Consider the following 22,002-nt stretch of genomic DNA (forward strand, 5'->3'; position numbering starts at 1 on the left):
TACGCTTGGTAGAAGGAAATTTGTAGCTCCTCTCAGATTCCAGAACTTTCTGTCATCGAAATGTGAGGAAAATGTGTTTTTTCAGCCAGATTTTGAGGTTTGCAAAGGATTCTGGGTAACAGAACCTGGTCAGAGCCCCACAAGTCACCCTATCTTGGATTCCCCTAGGTCTGTAGTTTTCAAAAATGCACAGGTTTGGTAGGTTTCCCTAGGTGCTGGCTGGGCTAGAGGCCAAAATCTACAGATAGGCACTTTGCAAAAAACATGTCAGATGCCAATGTAAAAATGTGATGTGTCCATGTTGCGTTTCCTGTCACGAGCATTAGGCCTACCCATGCAAGTGAGGTACCATTTTTATCAGGAGACTTGTGGGAACACAGAATAGCAAAACAAGTGTTATTGCCCCTTGTCTTTCTCTACATTCTTTCCTTCCAAATCTAAGACAGTGTGTAAAAAAGACATCTATTTGAGAAATGGCCTTTAATTCACATGCTAGTATGGGCACCCCGGAATTCAGAGATGTGCAAATAACCACTGCTTCTCAACACCTTATCTTATTCCCATTTTGGAAACACAAAGATTTTCTTGATACCTATTTTTCACTCTTTATATTTCAGCAAATGAATTGCTGTATACCCGGTGTAGAATGAAAACCCATTGTAAGGTGCAGCTCATTTATTGGCTCTGGGTACCTAGGGATCTTGATGAACCTACAAGCCCTACATATCCTTGCAACTGGAAGAGTCCAGCACACGTAACGGTATATTGCTTTAAAAAATCTGACATTGCAGGAAAAAGTTACAGAGTAAAACGTGGAGAAAAATGGCTGGGTTTTTTCAGCTCACTTTCAATATTATTTTATTTCAGCTGTTATTTTCTGTAGGAAAACCTTGTAGGATCTACACAAATGACCCCTTGCTGAATTCAGAATTTTGTCTACTTTCCAGAAATGTTTAGCTTTCCGGGATCCAGCATTGGTTTCATACTCATTCCTGTCACTAACTGGAAGGAGGCTTAAAGCACCAAAAATAGTAAAAATGGGATATGCCCCAGTAAAATGCCAAAATTGTGTTGAAAAATGTGGTTTTCTGATTCAAGTCTGCCCGTTCCTGAAAGGTGGGAATATGGTGATTTTAGCACCAGAAACCCTTTGTTGATGCCATTTTCAGGGAAAAAACCACAAGCCTTCTTCGGCAGCCCTTTTTTTCCCATTTCTTTTTTAAACAACGAAATTTTCATTGTATTTTGGCTAATTTCTTGGTCTCCTCCAGGGGAAATCACAAACTCTGGGTACCATTAGAATCCCTGGGATGTTGGGAAAAAAGGACGCAAATTTGGAGTGGATAGCTTATGTGGACAAAAAGTTATGAAGGCCTAAGCGCGAACTATCCCCAAATAGCCAAAAAAGGGCTCAGCATGGGGTGGGGGGGGAGGCCCAGCAGCTAAGAGGTTAAAGATTTTGGGCCACAAGTACAAAGCTTTTTATTAGTGATTTCCTAATAGCACATTCTTACAATTCACTTTTAGGTAATTGCAAACAGCTATGTACAACAGTGTGCTTTACACCGTTTATGATTATCAGTGCATCGCAATCGACCTACCTCATTACAATTGATTAGGTAGGCTGCAATGTGTGACCCATTTGGAATCGCTAAAATTCCTGGAATTTGTGGCGTGCTGGGGACAACCGACCACGAGGTCTCTGTTTGCTTTACAGCAACATTTTTTTTAAATGCAGCCTGTTTTCCTGAAAGGAAACTGGGATGCATTTAAACAATAAAAAATGAAAAGTTTTCTTTCCATTGTTTAGGTGTACGCAGTTGTCGAAAGACCGCTGCCTGCTCTTAAAACTATTTGCCCCCACAAATCTTGGGGACTCCTTCCCTTTTCCACATGTGCTACTGCCAATTTGAAATTGATGCTAACCTGCGAATGCTTTACAACTGTATTTCGGTCGCAACACATTCTTACAGCGCCCTGCAATTCCCTTTTGGGAAGGGAGGTCCTTGGCACGCCCCTTCCTAATACCGAATCACAAACCCTGGTTTGGTCGCAAAATAGGGTTAGTCAACACTGGACAACCACTACCCTTGCTGTGCTAATGCAATTCCAATGCAATACAACACGAATGACAGCTCAAGCATCAGATTCTGTACTTTGCTGCTCAGACGCACAAATCACTTGCTTGCTGCAACACAGGAGTGAAGATCACAGACTGCAGAATCCCAAGTAAGTTAACAGTCACCTTTCATGCACATGGACTACAATCTAAATAAATAAACACAACCATGCACAGCCAGGCCCCTTCTTAAACTTATTAAATAATAAACTCTGCTACAACGCTCGAGGACTGGTAGTAGGTGATTGGTGTTAGACCTGATAGCCTTAGGGTGGTCACCCCTAACTTGTTGCCGGCCTCCGTCCACTTTATGGACAATGTTTTTGCTGGTTTTAGGACTCTGCACACTTTACCACTGCTAACCAGTGCTAAAGTGCACATGCTTTCTCCCTTTAAACATGGTGACATTGGTTTATACCCAATTGGCTTATTTAATCTACTTGTAAGTCCCCAGTAAAGTGCACTACTTGTGCCCAGGGCCTATAGATTAAATGCTACTAGTGGGCCTGCAGCACTAATTGCGCCACACACCTAAGTAGCCCCCCAACCAGGCCTCAGGCCTGCCATTGCAAGGCCTGAGTGTGCAGTTTCACTGCCACTTCGACTTGGCATTTAAAAGTATTTGCCAAGCCTTAAACTCCCCCTTTTTTACATATAAGTCATTCCTTAGGTATGCCCTAGGTAACCCATAGGGCAGGGTGCTGTGTAGGCAAAAGGCAGGACACGTACCTGTGTAGTTTACATGTCCTGGTAGCGTAAAGCTCCTAAATTCGTTTTTACACTACTGTGAGGCCTGCTCCCTTCGTAGGCTAACATTGGGGCTGCCCTCATACATTGTTTGAGTGGTAGCTGCTGATCTGAAAGGAGTAGCAAGGTCATATTTAGAATGGCCAGAATGGTAATACAAAATCCTGCTGACTAGTTAAGTTGGATTTAATATTACTATTCTAGAAATGCCACCTTTAGAAAGTGAGCATTTCTCTGCACTTAAATCCTTCTGTGCCTTACAATCCACGTTTGGCTGGGGTTAGTTGACAGCTCCCTTGTGCATTCACTCAGACAACCCCAAACACAGGATGCTCAGCCTCACTTGCACACATCTGCATATTGAATGGGTCTTCCTGGGCTGGGAGGGTGGAGGGCCTGACACGTACATGTCAAAGGACAGTAGCCTGCCCTAGCACAAAGGACTACCATACCCCCTACTGGGACCCTTTCAGACAGGATGGAACTGAAAGGGGACCTTGTGCACTTATAAGCCACTCTTTGATGTCTCCCCACTTCAAAGCCACATTTGGGTATTTAAGCAGGGTCTCTGACCCTACCAACTAAGACACTTCTGGACAAGATACCACTGGTGAAGAATCCTTGAACCAGAACATGCAACCTGCCAAGAAGAACTGCCTGGCTGCCCAAAGGACTCACCTGGACTGCTTTTCTGAGAAGGACTGCAGCCTTGTTGTTGCCCTGCTGCCTTGCTGCTCTCTGGCTCTGCTGAGAAGTTCTCTCCAAGGGCTTGAAGAGAGCTTGTCTCCGGTTCCCTGAAGTCTCAGGACCAAAAAGACTTCATTCCTGCAAAAGAACTCCTTGTGCGGTGAAAATCAACACACAGCCTGCCTCGCGGTGAGAAAATCACTGCACGCCAAACCAGAACGACGCAGCCCAACTTCCTGATGAGGAGATCGACGCAGCGTCAGCGTTGTGACTGGAAATTCAACGCACGGGCCACTGGATATAGGAGGCTGGCCTGGCTTGTAGTGGGTACCTGAGGTACTTACACCTTGTACCAGGTCCTGTTATCCCTTATTAGTGCAGAAGAGGTGTTTCTAGCAGCTAAGGCTGATAGAAGGTATCTATAGCAGAGCAGCTTAGGCTGAACTAGGAGACATGTAAAGCTCCTACTATACCACTGGTGTCATATGCACAATATCATAAGAAAACACAATACACAGATATACTAAAAATAAAGGTAGTTTATTTTTATGACAATATGCCAAAAGTATCTCAGTAAGTACCCTCAGTATGAGGATGCCAAATATACACAAGATATATGTACACAAACCAAAATTATGCAAATAATAGCAAAAGGAAGTAATGCAAGCAATGTAAAGTTACAGTAGATTGCAATAGGAGCACATAGGTATAGGGACAACACAAACCATATACTCCAAAAGTGGAATGCGAACCACAAACGGACCCCAAACCTATGTGAGTGTGTAGAGGGTCGCTGGGACTGTAAGAAAACAGTGAGGGTTAGAAAAATAGCCCACCCCAAGACCCTGTAAGGTAGGTGTAAAGTGCACCTACAACCCCCAGAGAGCACAGAAGTCGTGATAGGGGGATTCTGCAAGGCAAACCAACACCAGCAATGCAACAACAGTGGATTTCCGGACCTGAGTACCTGTAAGACAAGGGGACCAAGTCCAAGAGTCGCGACAGTGTCGAGAGTGGGCAGGAGCCCAGGAAATGCCAGCTGAGGGTGCAAGGAAGCTGCCACTGGATGGAAGAAGCTTGGGGTTTTGCAAGAACGAAGAGGACTAGGAACTTCCCCTTTGGAGGATGGATGTCCCACGTCGTGAAGAAGCTTGCAGAGGTGTTCTCACGCAGAACAACCGTAAAAAAGCCTTGCTTGCTGTAAGGGTTGCGGATAGGGTTTTTGGATGCTTCTGTGGCCCAGGAGGGACCAGGATGTTGCCACTTGGATGAGGAGGGGACACCCAGGAAGTCAGGGAGCCCTCACAGAAGCAGGCAGCACCCGCAGAAGTACCAGAACAGGCACTTAGAAGAGGAGTGATCCGGAGTCCACGCAAAGTCACAAAAGGGAGTCCCACGATGCCGGAGGGCAACTCAGAAGGTTGTGCACTGCAGGTCAGAGTGTCGGGGACCCAGGCTTGGCTGTGCATGAAGGAAATCCTGGAAGAGTGCACAGGAGCCGGAGCAGCTGCAAATCACGCGGTACCCAGCAATGCATTCTAGCGTGGGGAGGCAAGGACTTACCTCCACCAAACTTGGACTGAAGAGTCACTGGACTGTGGGAGTCACTTGGACAGAGTTGCTGAGTTCCAGGGACCACGCTCGTCGTGCTGAGAGGGGACCCAGAGGACCGGTGATGCAGTCTTTTGTTGCCTGCTGCTGCAGGGGGAAGATTCCGTCAACCCACGGGAGATTTCTTCAGAGCTCCTGGTGCAAGCAGGATGAAGCGATACAAGGTTGCTAGTAGTCGTCTGGCTACTTTGTTACGGTTTTGCAGCGTCGATCCTTTGGCAGAAGGTGAAGAGGGAGATGTAGAGGAACTCTGGTGAGCTCTTGCATTCGTTATCTGAAGAATTCCCCAAAGCAGAGACCCTAAATAGCCAGAAAAGGAGGTTTGGCTACATAGGAAGGAGGATTGGCTACTAAGAGAGGTAAGAGCCTATCAGAAGGAGTCTTTGACGTCACCTGCTGGCACTGGCCACTCAGAGCAGTCCAGTGTGCCAGCAACACCTCTGTTTCCAAGATGGCAGAGGTCTGGGGCACACTGGAGGAGCTCTGGGCACCTCCCCTTTCCTTTGTCCAGTTGCGCGCCAGAGCAGGGCTGGGGGATCCCTAAACTGGTGTAGACTGGCTTATGCAGAGATGGGCAGCATCTGTGCCCATCAAAGCATTTCCAGAGGCTGGGGGAGTCTACTCCTCCCCAGCCATCACTCCTATTCCCAAAGGGAGAGAGTGTCACACCCTCTCTCAGAGGAAATCCTTTGGTCTGCCTTCCTGGTCCAGGGCTGCCTGGACCCCAGGAGGGCAGAAACCTGTCTGAGGGGTTGGCAGCAGCAGTAGCTGCAGTGGAGACCCCGGAAAGGCAGTTTGGCAGTACCCGGGTTCTGTGCTAGAGACCCGGCGGATCATGGAATTGTCTCCCCAATGCCAGAATGGCAATGGGGTGACAATTCCATGATCTTAGAACATTACATGGCCATGTTCGGAGTTACCATTGTGACGCTATACATAGGTAGTGACCTATGTATAGTGCACGCGTCCCCACACTCACAAAGTCCGGGGAATTTAGCCTGAACAATGTGGGGGCACCTTGGCTAGTGCCAGGGTGCCCACACACTAAGTAACTTTGCACCCAACCTTCACCAGGTGAAGGTTAGACATATAGGTGACTTCTAAGTTACTTAAGTGCAGTGGTATATGGCTGTGAAATAATCGTGGACGTTATTTCACTCAGGCTGCACTGGCAGGCCTGTGTAAGAATTGTCAGATCTCCCTATGGTTGGCAAAAGAAATGCTGCAGCCCATAGGGATCGCCTGGAACCCCAATACCCTGGGTACCTCAGTACCATATACTAGGGAATTATATGGGTGTTCCAGTATGCCAATGTGAATTGGTGAAATTGGTCACTAGCCTGTTAGTGACAATTTGGAAAGCAGAGAGAGCATAACCACTGAGGTTCTGGTTAGCCGAGCCTCAGTGAGACAGTTAGTCATCACACAGGGAACACATACAGGGCACATACTTATGAGCACTGGGGCCCTGCCTGGCAGGGTCCCAGTGACACATAGACTAAAACAACATATAAACAGTGAAATATGGGGGTAACATGCCAGGCAAGATGGTACTTTCCTACACAACCCCCCCCCCCAAACGAAGGACAATAAGACTAGCCATGACCTGATGAGTCTTCATTGTCTAACTGGAAATATCTGGAGAGTCCATTTGCATTGGAGTGGGTACTCCCAGGTCTATGTTCCCCTGTATAGTCAATTCCCTGTAGAGATATGGACCACCTCAACAATTTAGGGTTTTCGCCTTTCATTTGTTTTAGCCAAAGTAGAGGTTTGTGGTCTGGCTGAACAATGACGTGAGTGCCAAACAGGTATGGCCTCAACTTCTTCAGTGCCCGGACCACAGCAAAGGCCTCCCTCTCTATGGCAGACCAACACTTTTCTCTAGGGGTCAACCTCCTGCTGATAAAAGCAACAGGTTGATCCTGGCCCTCAAAATTAAGTTGTGATAAGACTGTCCCTACCCCTAATTCAGATGCATCAGTTTGAACAATTAATTTCTTGGAGTCACATGGGCTTTTTAGGACAGGTGCAGTGCACATGGCCTGCTTGAGCTCCTCAAAAGCTTTCTGACAGCTAGCTGTCCACAATACCTTTTTAGGCATCTTCTTGCTAGTGAGTTCATTAAGTGGGGCTGCAATGGAGCCATAGTTGTTAATGAATCTCCTGTAATACCCAGTGAGGCCTAGGAAGGCTCTCACCTGGGTCTCAGTTGTAGGGGGAACCCAATCCATGATTGTCTGGATTTTCCCCTGAAGTGGTGCAATCTGTTCTCCACCTACCAGGTGTCCCAGATAAACCACTTTTCCCTGCCCTATCTGGCACTTTGAAGCCTTGATAGTGAGGCCTGCATTTTGTAGGGCCTCTAAAACCTTCCACAAGTGGACCAGGTGATCATCCCAGGTGGAGCTAAAGACAGCTATATCGTCTAGATATGCTGCACTAAAAGCCTCCAACCCTTGCAGGACTGTATTCACCAACCTCTGAAAAGTGGCAAGTGCATTTTTCAAACCAAAGGGCATTACTGTAAATTGGTAGTGCCCTCCTATAGTAGAAAATGCAGTTTTTGCTTTAGCATCCTCTGCCAGTTTGATCTGCCAATACCCTGCAGTCAAATCAAAGGTGCTTAGATACTTGGCAGATGCCAGTGTATCTATGAGCTCATCTGCCCTGGGTATAGGGTGAGCATTAGTTTTTGTTAGCTGGTTGAGACCTCTGTAATCTACACAAAACCTCATCTCCCTTTTTCCATCTTTTGAGTGAGGCTTTGGTACAAGCACCACAGGAGAGGCCCATGGGCTTTCAGAATGTTCAACCACTCCTAGATCACGCATTGTCTGAACTTCTTGCTTTATGCAGTCCCTGACATGGCCAGGCTGCCCATAGATTTGACTTTTGACAGGCATGCTGTCTCCAGTATCCGTTGTGTGTTCACACCAAGTTGTGGTGCCTGGCACAGTTGAAAAGAGTTCAGAAAACTGTCCTAGGAGATTTATGCAGTTGTTTTTCTGCTCTGCCTGCAGTAAGACAGTGTGCCAAAACTACTCCTTCCACTAGAGCATCCTCTTCTGTGGAAGAGAAGAGATCAGGGAGAGGGTCACTCTCTTCTTCCTGTCCTTCATCTGTTGCCATGAGCAGGGTGAGATTAGCCCTGTCCTAGTAGGGTTTTATGCAGTTGACATGAATCACCCTAAGGGGACTCCTGGCAGTGCCCAGGTCAACCAAGTAGGTGACCTCACCCTTCTTTTCAACAATTAGATGGGATCCACTCCATTTGTCTTGGAGTGCTCTTGGGGCCACAGGCTCCAATACCCACACCTTCTGTCCTAGTTGCTACTGAATCAGAACAGCCTTCTGGTCATGCCATTGCTTTTTGAGCTCTTGGCTGGCCTGAGGGTTTTTATATGGCCTTTTTCATGTACTCCGCCATTCTGGATCTTAGGCCAAGTACATAGACCACTATATCTTGCTTAGGAGCTTTTAAAGGTTGTTCCCAACCCTCCTTCACAAGTGTTAGTGGACCTCTTACAGGGTGCCCAAAGAGGAGTTCAAAGGGGCTGAAGCCCACTCCTTTCTGGGGTACCTCCCTGTAAGCAAAAAAGGAGGCAAGGTAACAGGACATCGCATCTCCTCCTGAGTTTTTCAGGGAGTCCCATTATCATTCCTTTGAGAGTTTTATTGAACCTCTCTACCAGTCCATTTGTCTGTGGATGATAAGGTGTGGTGAATTTGTATGTTACACCACATTCCTTCCACATAGCCTTCAAGTATGCAGACATAAAGTTGCTACCCCTGTCTGATACAACCTCTTTTGGGAAACCCACCCTGGAAAAGATTCCCAGGAGGGCTTTTGCCACTGCAGGTGCTGTAGTGGTCCTTAGAGGAATTGCTTCAGGATTTCTTGTGGCATGGTCCACTACCACCAAGATAAACCTATTGCCTGAAGCAGTAGGAGGGTCAAGGGGGCCAACTATGTTAACCTCTACCATTTCAAAGGGGACCCCAACCACAGGTAGTGGAATAAGGGGAGCGTTTGGTGTGCCACCAGTCTTGCTACTGGCTTGGCAGGTCACACAAGACTTACAAAAGTCTTTTGTGTCCTCTGACATCCTAGGCCAGTGAAACAAGGGGACAATCCTTTCCTATGTTTTTATCTGGCCCAAATGCCCAGCCAAAGGAATGTCATGTGCCAGAGTTAGGAGGAACTCTTTGTACTGCAGGGGAATGACCAATCTCCTGGCTGCTCAAGGTTTTGGGTTCCTTGCCTCTGTGTACAAGAGGTTGTCCTCCCAGTAAACTCTATGTGAGTCACTGACATCCCCATTTTGCTGCTTGACAGCTTGCTGTCTGAGACCCTTTAATGTGGGACATGATTGGTGTGCCACACTCAGCCCTTCCCTGGCAGGCCTCCCTCCACCCAAAAGCTCAGCAGTGTCTTCTGCCAGCTCCTCTGGTGAAGGTTCTGCACAGGGAGGAAATTATTCTTCTTCAGAAGGAGAATCATCTTTAGAGGGAGGGATAGTGGGTAGGGATTTACCCTTGCTACCCCTAGCTTTAGGGAGCACTTGGTCCATTGCTCCAGGATCCAAGTCACCCTGTCCTTTTTGCTTTTTGGCCTGAGCCCTGGTTAAAGCACAAATATGCCCAGGAATGCCCAGCATTGCTGCATGAGCCTCCAACTCCACTTCTGCCCAAGCTGATGTCTCTAAATCATTCCCTAGTAGACAGTCTACAGGTAAATCTGAGGCAACCACAACTTTCTTTGGACCAGTAACCCCCCCCCCCCCCAGTTGAGATTCACAACAGCCATGGGGTGGCTAAGAGTGTTGTTATGAGCGTCTGTCACTTGGTACTGTTGACCAAGTAGGTGTTGTTCAGGGTGTACCAGTTTCTCTATCACCATGGTAACACTGGCACCTGTGTCCCTGTAGGCCTGAACCTCAACACCATTGATTAGGGGAAGTTGCTTGCACTTATCCATATTAAGGGTACAAGCAACCAAGGTGGCCAAATCAATGGCACCTTCAGAGACTAACACAGCCTCTGTGGTCTCCCTAACAAGACCAACCCCAACTAAATTACCAAAATAGAGCCCAGCTACTCCCTTGGGTTGGCTATTAGTAGGTTTGCTCTCACCACCACTGCTATTACTAGGGGCACTAGAGGTTGCAGTAGGGGTTGTGGTAGTGGGAGGTTTGGTGTTTTTCTTTGGACAACTGGCATCAGTTGTCCAATGGCCTTTTACTTTACATAAATAACACTAAGGCTTTTTTACTTGATTTGAAGAGGATTTGGTGCCAACAACCCCCACCAGAGTGTTTTTTTGGGCCTGATGAAGACTCATTTTTAGATTTGTCCCCACCCTTGTCAGAAGACTTACCATCCTTCTTCTTGCCATCCTTGTCACCCCCTGTATGAACTTTTCTGTTCACTCTTGTTCTGACCCATTTGTCTACCTTCTTTCCCAATTCTTGGGGAGAGGTCAGATCTGAGTCCACTAGATATTGGTGTAACAAGTCAGACACACAGTTATTCAGAATATGCTCTCTCAGAATAAGATTATACAGGCTTTCATAGTCAGAAACTTTACTGCCATATAACCACCCCTCCAAGGCCTTCACTGAACAGTGAACAAAGTCTATCCAGTCTTGTGAGGACTCTTTTCTGGTATCTCTGAACTTAATTCTGTATTGTTCAGTGGTTAAGCCAAATCCATCCAAGAGTGCATCCTTCAAAACTGCAAAATTGCTAGCATCACTTTCTCTAACAGTAAGGAGCCTATCCCTACCCTTTCCATTGAAAGATACCCATAATATAGCAGCCCACTGCCTTTGAGGGACCCCCTGTACCATACAGGCCCTCTCAAGTGCAGCAAACCACTTGTTAATGTCATCCCCCTCCTTGTAAGGGGGAACTATCTTCTGCAGATTCCTGGAATCATGCTCTCTCACAGGATTGCTATCAGGAATACTGCTGCTGCCACCATGGGGTCCAAACCCCAATCTCTGTCTCTCCTTCTCCAGGTCTAGGGATTCCCTGTCTAGAGCCAGCTGTTGCTGTTTAAGCTTCAGCCTGGTTTCTTCCACTCTCAACTTTTTGAGTTCCCTTTCTAACATGTTGTCTTCAGGGTCGGTGGGTTGGGAATGCTTGGACACTGAGGATATATTGGAACCAACAGAGGGAGATCTGTCCTTAACAGTTTGGACTCTAACATCCTGGCCTCCAGGAACAAAAACATCCCTACTGTGATGGGAGCTTCTATTACTACCAGCATTGCTATGAGGTCTGCTAAGGGGCAGATTTGGAACAGAACCGTCCACACCTACTTTAAGGGGTTCCCCTGAGTCAGAATGGGAGCTATCTACCAACTTCTCACTTGAAGTGCCTGCTAGGGACTTATCATTCTCAATGAGCAGGTTAAATAGAAATTCTCTTGAAGGGTTCTTTCCTATCACTAAACCTCTATCAATGCAGAGACTCCTTAGGCTCTTAAAGGTTAAATTGTCATATGTTGTATTGACCATTTTAAGAGAAGTTCCTACATCAGACATGATAGAAGAGGGTTTAGAGACAGTGAGAAGAGAGAAAAAGTTTCAGGACTTTTTAAAGAACAGAAAAAAAAACCTTTTTCAAACTTTTTCAAACTTTTAGAAGTTTTAGAAGTACTTTTCAGCACTTAGCAGAAAGTGTAAGAGAAGAAAAGCAAAACTTTTTGGGTAGGTGTACATACACTGAACTTGTTTTGTATATTATTTTCTTATGAAAAGTACACAATGACAAAGTGGTAAGTAGTTACAAGTACTTATCCCACCCCTGCACAACCAATGTAGGAGGCTGGCCTGGCTTTTAGTGGGTACCAGAGGTACTTACACCTTGTACCAGGTCCAGTTATCCCTCATTAGTGTAGAAGAGGTGTTTCTAGCAGCTAACGCTGATAGAAGGTAGCTATGGCAAAGCAGCTTAGGCTGAACTAGGAGACATGTAAAGCTCCTACTATACCACTGGTGTCATATGTCATAAGGAACTTTTTCACCGACAGACTAGACAAAAACAGCCACAACAGCAGAGAACTCTTCAGCATCGTCAAAGAGTTCTCCAACCCCAGCGCCAGCGCCAACGCCGTCACGCCCTCACAGGATTTGTGCGAATCCCTCGCCACTTTCTTCCATCGCAAGATCAGCGACCTCCACGACAGCTTCGGACACCAGACCCAACCATACACCACTGAACCCGCTTCCCCGGACATCACCCTCAACAACTGGACCCACATCAACACGGAAGAAACCAAATCCATCATGAACTCTATCCACTCCGGCGCCCCTTCGGACCCCTGCCCGCACTTCATCTTTAACAAAGCCGACGACATCATCGCCCCGCACCTCCAGACCGTCATCAACTCTTCTTTTTCTTCTGCTACCTTCCCCGAATGCTGGAAGCACGCTGAAGTCAACGCCCTACTAAAGAAACCTACGGCTGACCCAAGCGACCTGAAAAACTTCCGCCCCATCTCTCTTCTACCTTTCCCAGCCAAGGTAATAGAAAAGACCGTCAACAAACAGCTGACCACCTTCCTGGAAGACAACAACCTGCTCGACCCTTCACAAACCGGATTCCGAACCAACCACAGCACGGAAACCGCCCTCATCTCAGTCACAGACGACATCAGAACCCTGATGGACAACGGTGAAACAGTCGCCCTCATTCTCCTCGACCTCTCGGCTGCCTTTGACACCGTCTGTCACCGCACCCTAATCACCCGCCTACGCTCCACCGGGATCCAAGGCCAGGCCCTGGACTGGATCGCCTCCTTCCTCGCTAACCGCTCCCAAAGAGTTTACCTCCCTCCGTTTCGCTCAGAACCCACCAAGATCATCTGCGGCGTACCTCAAGGCTCATCGCTCAGCCCGACACTCTTCAATGTCTACATGAGCCCCCTCGCCGACATCGTACGCAAGCACGACATCATCATCACCTCCTACGCCGACGACACCCAACTTGTACTCTCCCTCACCAAGGACCCCGCCAGCGCCAAGACCAACCTACAAGAGGGTATGAAGGACGTCGCAGATTGGATGAGGCTCAGCCGCCTAAAGCTGAACTCTGAAAAAACGGAAGTCCTCATCCTCGGCAACACCCCGTCCGCCTGGGACGACTCCTGGTGGCCCACGGCCCTCGGCACCGCACCGACCCCCGCAGACCACGCCCGCAACCTCGGCTTCATCTTGGACCCTCTTCTCACCATGACCAAGCAAGTCAACGCCGTGTCCTCCGCCTGCTTCCTCACTCTCCGCATGCTCCGCAAGATCTTCCGCTGGATCCCCGCCGACACCAGAAAAACCGTGACCCACGCCCTTGTCACGAGTCGCCTGGACTACGGCAACACCCTCTACGCTGGGACCACCGCCAAACTCCAAAACCGCCTGCAACGCATCCAAAACGCCTCGGCCCGCCTCATCCTCGACGTACCCCGCAACAGCCACATCTCCGCACACCTGAGACACCTGCATTGGCTCCCAGTCAGCAAAAGGATCACCTTCCGTCTTCTCACCCACGCACACAAAGCCCTCCACAACAAGGGACCGGAATACCTCAACAGACGCCTCAGCTTCTACGTCCCCACCCGCCCCCTCCGCTCCGCTGGCCTCGCACTTGCTGCCGTCCCTCGCACCCGCCGCTCCACGGCGGGTGGGAGATCTTTCTCCTTCCTGGCGGCCAAGACCTGGAACTCCCTCCCCACCAGCCTCAGGACCACCCAGGACCACTCCGCTTTCCGGAGACTCCTAAAGACTTGGCTGTTCGAGCAGCGATAACCCCCCCTTTCCCCCCTAGCGCCTTGAGACCCGCACGGGTGAGTAGCGCGCTTTACAAATGCTAATGATTTGATTTGATTTGATTTGATTTGATATGCACAGTATCATAAGAAAACACAATACACAGATATACTAAAAATAAAGGTACTTTATTTTTATGACAATATGCCAAAAGTATCTCAGTGAGTACCCTCAGTATGAGGATGCCAAATATACACAATATATATGTACACAGAGCAAAATTATGCAAATAATAGCAAAAGGAAGTAATGCAAGCAATGTAAAGTTACAGTAGATTGCAATAGGAGCACATAGGTATAGGGGCAACACAAACCATATACTCCAAAAGTGGAATGCGAACCACGAAACCTATGTGAGCTTGTAGAGGGTCGCTGGCACTGTAAGAAAACAGTGAGGGTTAGAAAAATAGCCCACCCCAAGACCCTGTAAGGTAGGTGTAAAGTGCACCTACAACCCCCAGAGAGCACAGAAGTTGTGATAGGGGGATTCTGCAAGGAAAACCAACACCAGCAATGCAACAACAGTGGATTTCCGGACCTGAGTACCTGTAAGACAAGGGGACCAAGTCCAAGAGTCGCAACAGTGTCGAGAGTGGGCAGGAGCCCAGGAAATGCTAGCTGAGGGTGCAAGGAAGCTGCCACCGGATGGAAGAAGCTTGGTGTTTTGCAAGAACGAAGAGGACTAGGAACTTCCCCTTTAGAGGATGGATGTCACACGTCGTGAAGAAGTTTGCAGAGGTTTTCTCACGTAGAAAGATTGCAAACAAGCCTTGCTAGCTGCAAGGGTCATGGTTAGGGTTTTTGGATGCTGCTGTGGCCCAGGAGGGACCAGGATGTCGCCACTTGGATGAGGAGACAGAGGGGGCACCCAGCAAGTCAGGGAGCCCTCACAGAAGCAGGCAGCACCCGCAGAAGTACCAGAACAGGCACTTAGAAGAGGAGTGAACTGGAGTCCACGCGAAGTCACAAAAGGGAGACCCACAACGCCGGAGGACAACTCAGAAGGTTGTGCACTGCAGGTTAGAGTGTCGGGGACCCAGGCTTGGCTGTGCATGAAGGAAATCCTGGAAGAGTGCACAGGAGCCGGAGCAATTGCAAATCACGCGGTACACAGCAATGCAGTCTAGCGTGGGGAGGCAAGGACTTACCTCCACCAAACTTGGACTGAAGAGTAACTGGACTGTGGGAGTCACTTGGACAGAGTTGCTGAGTTCCAGGGACCACGCTCGTCGTGCTGAGAGGGGACCCAGAGGACCGGTGATGCAGTCTTTTGTTGCCTCCGGTTGCAGGGGAAAGATTCTGTCGACCCACGGGAGATTTCTTCAGAGCTCCTGGTGCAAGAAGGAGGCAGGCTACCCCCAGAGCATGCACCACCAGGAAACAGTCGAGAAAGCCTGCAGGATGAAGCGATACAAGGTTGCTAGTAGTCGTCTGGCTACTTTGTTGCGGTTTTGCAGGCGTCCTGAGCAGGCAGCGGTCGATCCTTTGGCAGAAGGTGAAGAGGGAGATGCAGAGGAACTCTGGTGAGCTCTTGCATTCGTTATCTGAAGAATTCCTCAAAGCAGAGACCGTAAATAGCCAGAAAAGGAGGTTTGGCTACCTAGGAAGGAGGATTGGCTACTAAGAGAGGTAAGAGCCTATCAGAAGGAGTCTCTGACGTCACCTGCTGGCACTGGCCACTCAGAGCAGTCCAGTGTGCCAGCAACACCTCTGTTTCCGAGATGGCAGAGGTCTGGGGCACACTGGAGGAGCTCTAGGCACCTCCCCTGGGAGGTGCAGGTCAGGGGAGTGGTCACTCCCCTTTCCTTTGTCCAGTTTCACGCCAGAGCAGGGCAGGGGTATCCCTAAACCAGTGTAGACTGGCTTATGCAGAGATGGGCACCATCTGTGCCCATCAAAGCATTTCCAGAGGCTGGGGGAGGCTACTCCTTCCCAGCCATCACACCTATTTCCAAAGGGAGAGGGTGTCACACCCTCTCTCAGAGGAAATCCTTTATGCTGCCTTCCTGGGCCAGGCCTGGCTGGACCCCAGGAGGGCAGAAACCCGTCTGAGGGGTTGGCAGCAGCTGCAGTGGAGACCCCGGAAAGGCAGTTTGCAGTAGCCGGGTTCTGTGCTAGAGACCCGGGGGATCATGGAATTGTCTCCCCAATGCCAGGATGGCATTGGGGTGACAATTCCATGATCTTAGACATGTTACATGGCCATGTTCGGAGTTACCATTGTGACGCTATACATAGGTAGTGACCTACGTATAGTGCACGCGTGTAATGGTATCCCACACTCACAAAGTCCGGGGAATTTGCCCTGAACAATGTGGGGGCACCTTGGCTAGTGCCAGGGTGCCCACACACTAAGTAACTTTGCACCCAACCTTCACCAGGTGAAGGTTAGACATATAGGTGATTTATAAGTTACTTAAGTGCAGTGGTAAATGGCTGTGAAATAACGTAGACGTTATTTCACTCAGGCTGCAGTGGCAGGCCTGTGTAAGAATTGTCAGCTCTCCCTATGGGTGGCAAAAGAAATGCTGCAGCCCATAGGGATCGCCTGGAACCCCAATACCCTGGGTACCTCAGTACCATATACTAGGGAATTATATGGATGTTCCAGTATGCCAATGTGAATTGGTGAAATTGGTCACTAGCCTGTTAGTGACAATTTGAAAAGTAGAGAGAGCATAACCACTGAGGTTCTGGTTAGCAGACCCTCAGTGAGACAGTTAGTCATCACACAGGGAACACATACAGGGCACATACTTATGAGCACTGGGGCCCTGCCTGGCAGGGTCCCAGTGACACATAGACTAAAACAACATATATACAGTGAAATATGGGGGTAACATGCCAGACAAGATGGTACTTTCCTACACTGGATCAACGCAAAGCCGAACCGGAATGACGCAGCCCGATTTCCTGAGAAGCCCGACTTCCTGAGAGGCTGCGCCATGCAGTAGAAATTTCCACGCAATGCCCACCAGATCGCCGCAACCCCTGTGACTTCATCCTGCACGCCCAGGATTTCAACGCATCATCCCCAGGGCGTCCGAAAACCCCACAACCCAAAGAGCATCCCAGTCTCCGTGCCTGCCCTGTGTGAAAACTCAACAATGCATCGTCTGTGTGCACAGGAAAAATCAACGCACACAACCCAGTTTTCCACGCAACTCCTCCTCTGCGGTCCCTTGCAGAGAATTTAAACGCAAACCAGGTACTTTGTACTTGCAAGAGACACTTGTTGCTTTTTCAAAGACTAAAGACACTTTATATCATTTTTACAGTGATATTTCAACGTATACTTATTAAAGCTTGATCGTTTTCACCTGTATCTTACCAGATAAATATTATATACTTTTCTAAGCATTGTGTGGTGCATTTTTGTGGTGTTCTACCGTGTTAATGCATGATTTATTGCACAAATACTTTACACATTGCCTTGTAATTAAAGCCTGACTGCTCAGTGCCAAGCTACCAGAGGGTGGGCATAGGATAATTTGGATTGTGTGTGACTTATCCTGACTAGAGTGAGGGTCCTTGCTTGGAGTGGGGGTAACCTGACTGCCAGCCAAAGACCACATTTCTAACAATAGGGAAGACCAATTTAGTTTTCTTTCTGATGTCACTGCTGCAATCTGTAAAATGAGCACAACTGTTTTGCTTGTTCAAAATGCAGTAGAGGGATGCAACTCATCCAATCAGAAAACTGTGAAATTAAAATGCCCCTGGGTGTGACGGATGCATGAATAGGGAGGAAAGCCAATGAAACAAGAGGAGACAACTGAGATAAAGAAACAAGCTGTCCAATCATGAGCAAGAGGTTGGCCGAAGCCCAATCTATGTCTGTCAGATGCAAAAGGTTTGGCTGTGACCTAAAAAATACAGCAGGTGTCTTATGTCAACCTCTATTTACGGTGGCATTTAAATATGTTTGAAAATATTCTTGTTATAGGAAAAGCTCCATGTAGCATCTGCATGTCATGAATACGTAATGAGCCGTCAGCATTGCAAGGACTTTTAGAGCTTTAAATAATGTTTGCAGCGTACAGCTCAGCTGTGTGCACATCAAGCACACACATATACGTGGTGTGGCAGGTGAGAGTATGAACGGTTTGCTGGTGGGCTGTAGTGACATCGGGGCTGTGGGTAGGTGTACTGACATCAGAGTGGTGTGAGGGTTATGGAGCAGTTCGTTGATGTGAGTTTCATTTTCCTTTTTCAACAGCACCTTCTGCAGCTCCTCCTACAGCTCCTACCGCAGCTCCTCCTACAGCTCCTTCCGCAGCTCCTCCTACAGCTCCTGGAGTCACAGTGAGGTGCACTTGCATCTGTGCGAAGCCCATACACAGAGGCTGCCATGAGTGGGACTGCTCCCATTGCACAGGTAAGACATGAGCCCCATTCTGTCCCTCCAGGAAACTACATTTGACACCTCCAGGTCATGGTGTGAGCCCCAAACTCTAAAACCGAGCATCCTCCCAGAGACCCGGAACAGTAGGCACCGTCTCTGCCGCAGTGGGCCATGTGGCAGAAAACAGGAGTTGTGTATTACCGAACCACAATTAGGAATCACAATTCCTACGGTACAAAATGCAGATTAAAAAAAGCGATTCCTAATGTTTTCGCAAGTAGACCTATCTGATGAATGTTAATGAGGGAGGTTGCAATTTGGACACATTAGGATTCACCCATTAGGAATCACAGCCATCACAGGGATGGCAGCCGTGCGAGGTGGGCAGATCACCATGCCTGTGACTGCTTTTAAAGAAAACAATCTTTTTTTTTAAATGCAGCCCATTTTCCTAGAAAGAAAACAGGATGTGTTAAAAACATGGAAAAGAAACGTTTTTTCTTTTTTTAAGTGTAGGACCACTACCTGCTCTAAAAAAAACATTTGTTTCCGCATTCGCATAGGGGAAGCAAATGGTTCTTACATACTTTGAGGTAAGGATAAAATGTAATGTTTTAATGTTTTGGGTCCGTAAATCAATTGCAGAACATTCATACACACCTCTGTGCTTCTGTATTTGAAGGGATGCCCTTAACATGGGCCTTACAAATACCAAATTGTAACCACAAATTGCTAACGTGTCACTGAATTGCAATTTGTGATCTGTGCATGTGTGAAAGCATTTTTGTGGTCAGAAAACAAGCCGATTCTGCAAATGATTTGTACGTATAGCCCAATGTCTTTAACTTTGTGTATTCTGAAACTCTGTTGTATTCAGCCACATCACTGGTGGTAAGAACTGAATCCCAGGAAATGATGCTACTCATGTGGAAACACATGCAATCCACATTTACCAGCTAAAAATGAGAACTTATGTGGGAACTCCGGGACATGGCAGGTTCCCCACTCATGTTGCTTCACCACAAAGCCCGCAGCACCTGGTCTGCTTACCAGTGTTCAGCCTTCTATAGCTCCCGGGGCCCACGCAGTGAAACACCAGGACAGGTGTTGTTTACTGTGCAGTTCACCCTAATGCGAGAAGCTAGGACTCTTCCTGATGCTACAGACCTCTACCTGCGGTGCCCCTCACTGCCCCTCACTGATGGCTGAGGGAATGGCTATGTTTCCAACAGCAATGCCTCAACAAGGTCAGTTTTTGGAAACCTTTCACCCGACTACCCCAGGGCTATCAGGTCACAGTGATCGTGTCTACCTCTCATTACCCTGCTAGTGCAAGCAGTTTGAGGAAGGGTAATAAAACTCTGCAACCCCCCATGCAGGGAAAGAACTTCCCACACCTTAGGTTCATTGTTATTTTGTTCTGCAAGATCAAGCTCCCGCTCTGAATCTTCCAGTGAGGCTGAAGTCCTGTCGGCATGGAGCAGCCACTAGACTACATCCTGCGGAAGCTGCTTGTTTCGGTGGGAATAGCTCACAGTGGGAAATCCAAATTCCTCATTCTTCAAGATCCTGTTGTCTGCTGAATACTTTTTGTAGTACCGTTAGTAGCCCTAACATTAGTAGCCCTAACATTATACTATTAAAGTTACTACAAAATACTATCCACAAACCCATGAGTGTAAATCCGCACTCCACCTCTCATATCTCTTCTGTGGGGAGATCCTCACACACGTAAGGTTAATGCTTAGTAGTAGATGCGGGAGGCACAGATGGAGAGGCTGGAAACAGGTGCATACGTATCACTGGATGGGAAGTGTTTAGCGAGGGTTAGGGTAGGGTTACGGAAGCTTCATGCACCCAACTACAAGAGTAAGGGCCACTTTTCTTGTGCCCCTTAGCGCCCCCCTAACACCACCGTGCGCGCGCCATATCTAAGATACGGTGCATCCTGCCAGTAGTTAGGGAACTAGCGCCAAAATCTTTGACGCTAGCCCAGTGGTTTGCATGATTACCCGAAAAAATGTTTGTGCTAATCCTGCAAAGCCCATTGAGGCCCATTGTAACCAATGATGTGCCTTCTTTTAACACCTGCTTGAAGCAGGTCTTAAACTTGCTGAAAAAAATGATCTTCAATCTGCTTTCTCTTTGCCATTTTCATGCCTTTTCTAATGACTCGTTCTCAACCACTCACTGAACTGCAGAGTTTGAGGCATCACCGTTGTTTGAAGCTCCGGCAATGCGAGCCTCTCCCCCGTATCTATGAGGTCCTGCAAAGCCACTTAGTGTGGCCTCATAGATATGGAGTAAGGCAAGGCAGCGCAATGTGTTGCCTTACTCTGCGCCAAGGAGGCATTTCATGGGCACGGCAGTGGGTTTTCCCACACAACAGCCATGGATCTTGATGCGTCCCCAGATCTACAAGGTCTTGTAAAGCTGGAATGCATCAAAGCCGTACGCCTCCCCAGGGAAGGTGTTACGAGGAGAAATATTTGTATTTCTCATCGTTTTCTCCTCTTTGCATGTATGCTGCACCCTGCAGTACACACCGCAACCGGAAAGCGCCTGCCTGGATTGTTTTTATGAAGGAAGATGTCCCTTCCTGCACAAAAAGCATCTTGTCAACAACACAGGAACCCTTGCAGAATGGTGCCAGGGAGTCTGCGCCGACACTAGGCTGTGTTGCATCAGTGCAGGGGGGGAAGGACAGGAACTGTCTGTGTGAAATAGACACAACACATTTCTGCCCCTTCCCTGTGATGTAGGGCGTGATGCAAGATAGTTTGCTGCTATTCCGTGAACATGTTGTTTATTGCTTTCAGTGCATGACATCTCACAGTGTACCTCTGTTCAAGGTTGCCAAGTGTGGTACGTTATATTCTTTCTAAATATTGCCACCACAAGAGTGCATTGATAGCTTTGACATTTAGGCGCATGATCACATCAGGCCTATTTATGAGAAGGCAATACGTTTGTTATAAAACAACACACACATCAGAAGAAGATTAGAGGGGTCATTCCAGCCAGGAGGCCATCCTATGCTGTATGCCATTTCATTGTTATATTGTTGACCTCAGCCCTGTCTCTACAGCCAAGGAGGAGCCGGCGGGCAGACCCCTGCTTTTCAGGTTTGGGGGCAGGAGTTCCTTCTATGTACTGAGTACAGGCAGAGGAAAGGGGTAACACTGCTGAACTCTTGCATAGATGCTAGGAAGGGGGGGGACAATTTCTAGGCACATGTTATTCCAATATGCTGGGGTTGTTCATTTCGTTTACATTTATTGTAACAATCCTGATCATGCTATTTCTTACCTTCCTAATAATCACAACTCATGTATTTTATCATAGATTGCAGTTTTTTTAATAAATGTGTTGAAAACTGTCCTGAGTCTTCTGTCTGCCTATGTGTGTGTGAGACTTGTGATAGCGAGAGAAAGGGGTAAGATGTACCGACCACGACTTCCCTGAGGAGTCACAAAATGTCATGCGTCAGGCTGCCACAAATAACCTTTTAGGATAAAATTGATGTGCAACTTCCACATAATCTCTTCAATAATTTTAAGTAATATTAACAGGGAAGCAGCAGCATTGGCAACACACTAGAGGCTCAGAGATTCCTCCGATGGATGAAGAATGTGAGCTGATAATTTACAAAACCTGGGGGCC

At 47.8% G+C, this 22,002-nt stretch overlaps 1 protein-coding gene across 1 annotated transcript in view; it reads left to right on the forward strand.

Moving 5' to 3' along the window:
- Positions 1-22,002, forward strand: part of LOC138301841 (mucin-5AC-like) — a 196,145-nt gene that overhangs the window by 84,953 nt on the left and 89,190 nt on the right. Inside the window, exon 3 of the mRNA XM_069242338.1 lies at positions 18,214-18,372. Within this exon, the coding sequence (XP_069098439.1) occupies positions 18,214-18,372 (159 nt within the window). The remainder of the gene's footprint in view (positions 1-18,213; positions 18,373-22,002) is intronic.

The sequence above is a fragment of the Pleurodeles waltl genome, chromosome 6, assembly GCF_031143425.1.
Source record: "Pleurodeles waltl isolate 20211129_DDA chromosome 6, aPleWal1.hap1.20221129, whole genome shotgun sequence".
In the NCBI taxonomy this organism is placed as follows: Eukaryota; Metazoa; Chordata; class Amphibia; order Caudata; family Salamandridae; genus Pleurodeles; species Pleurodeles waltl.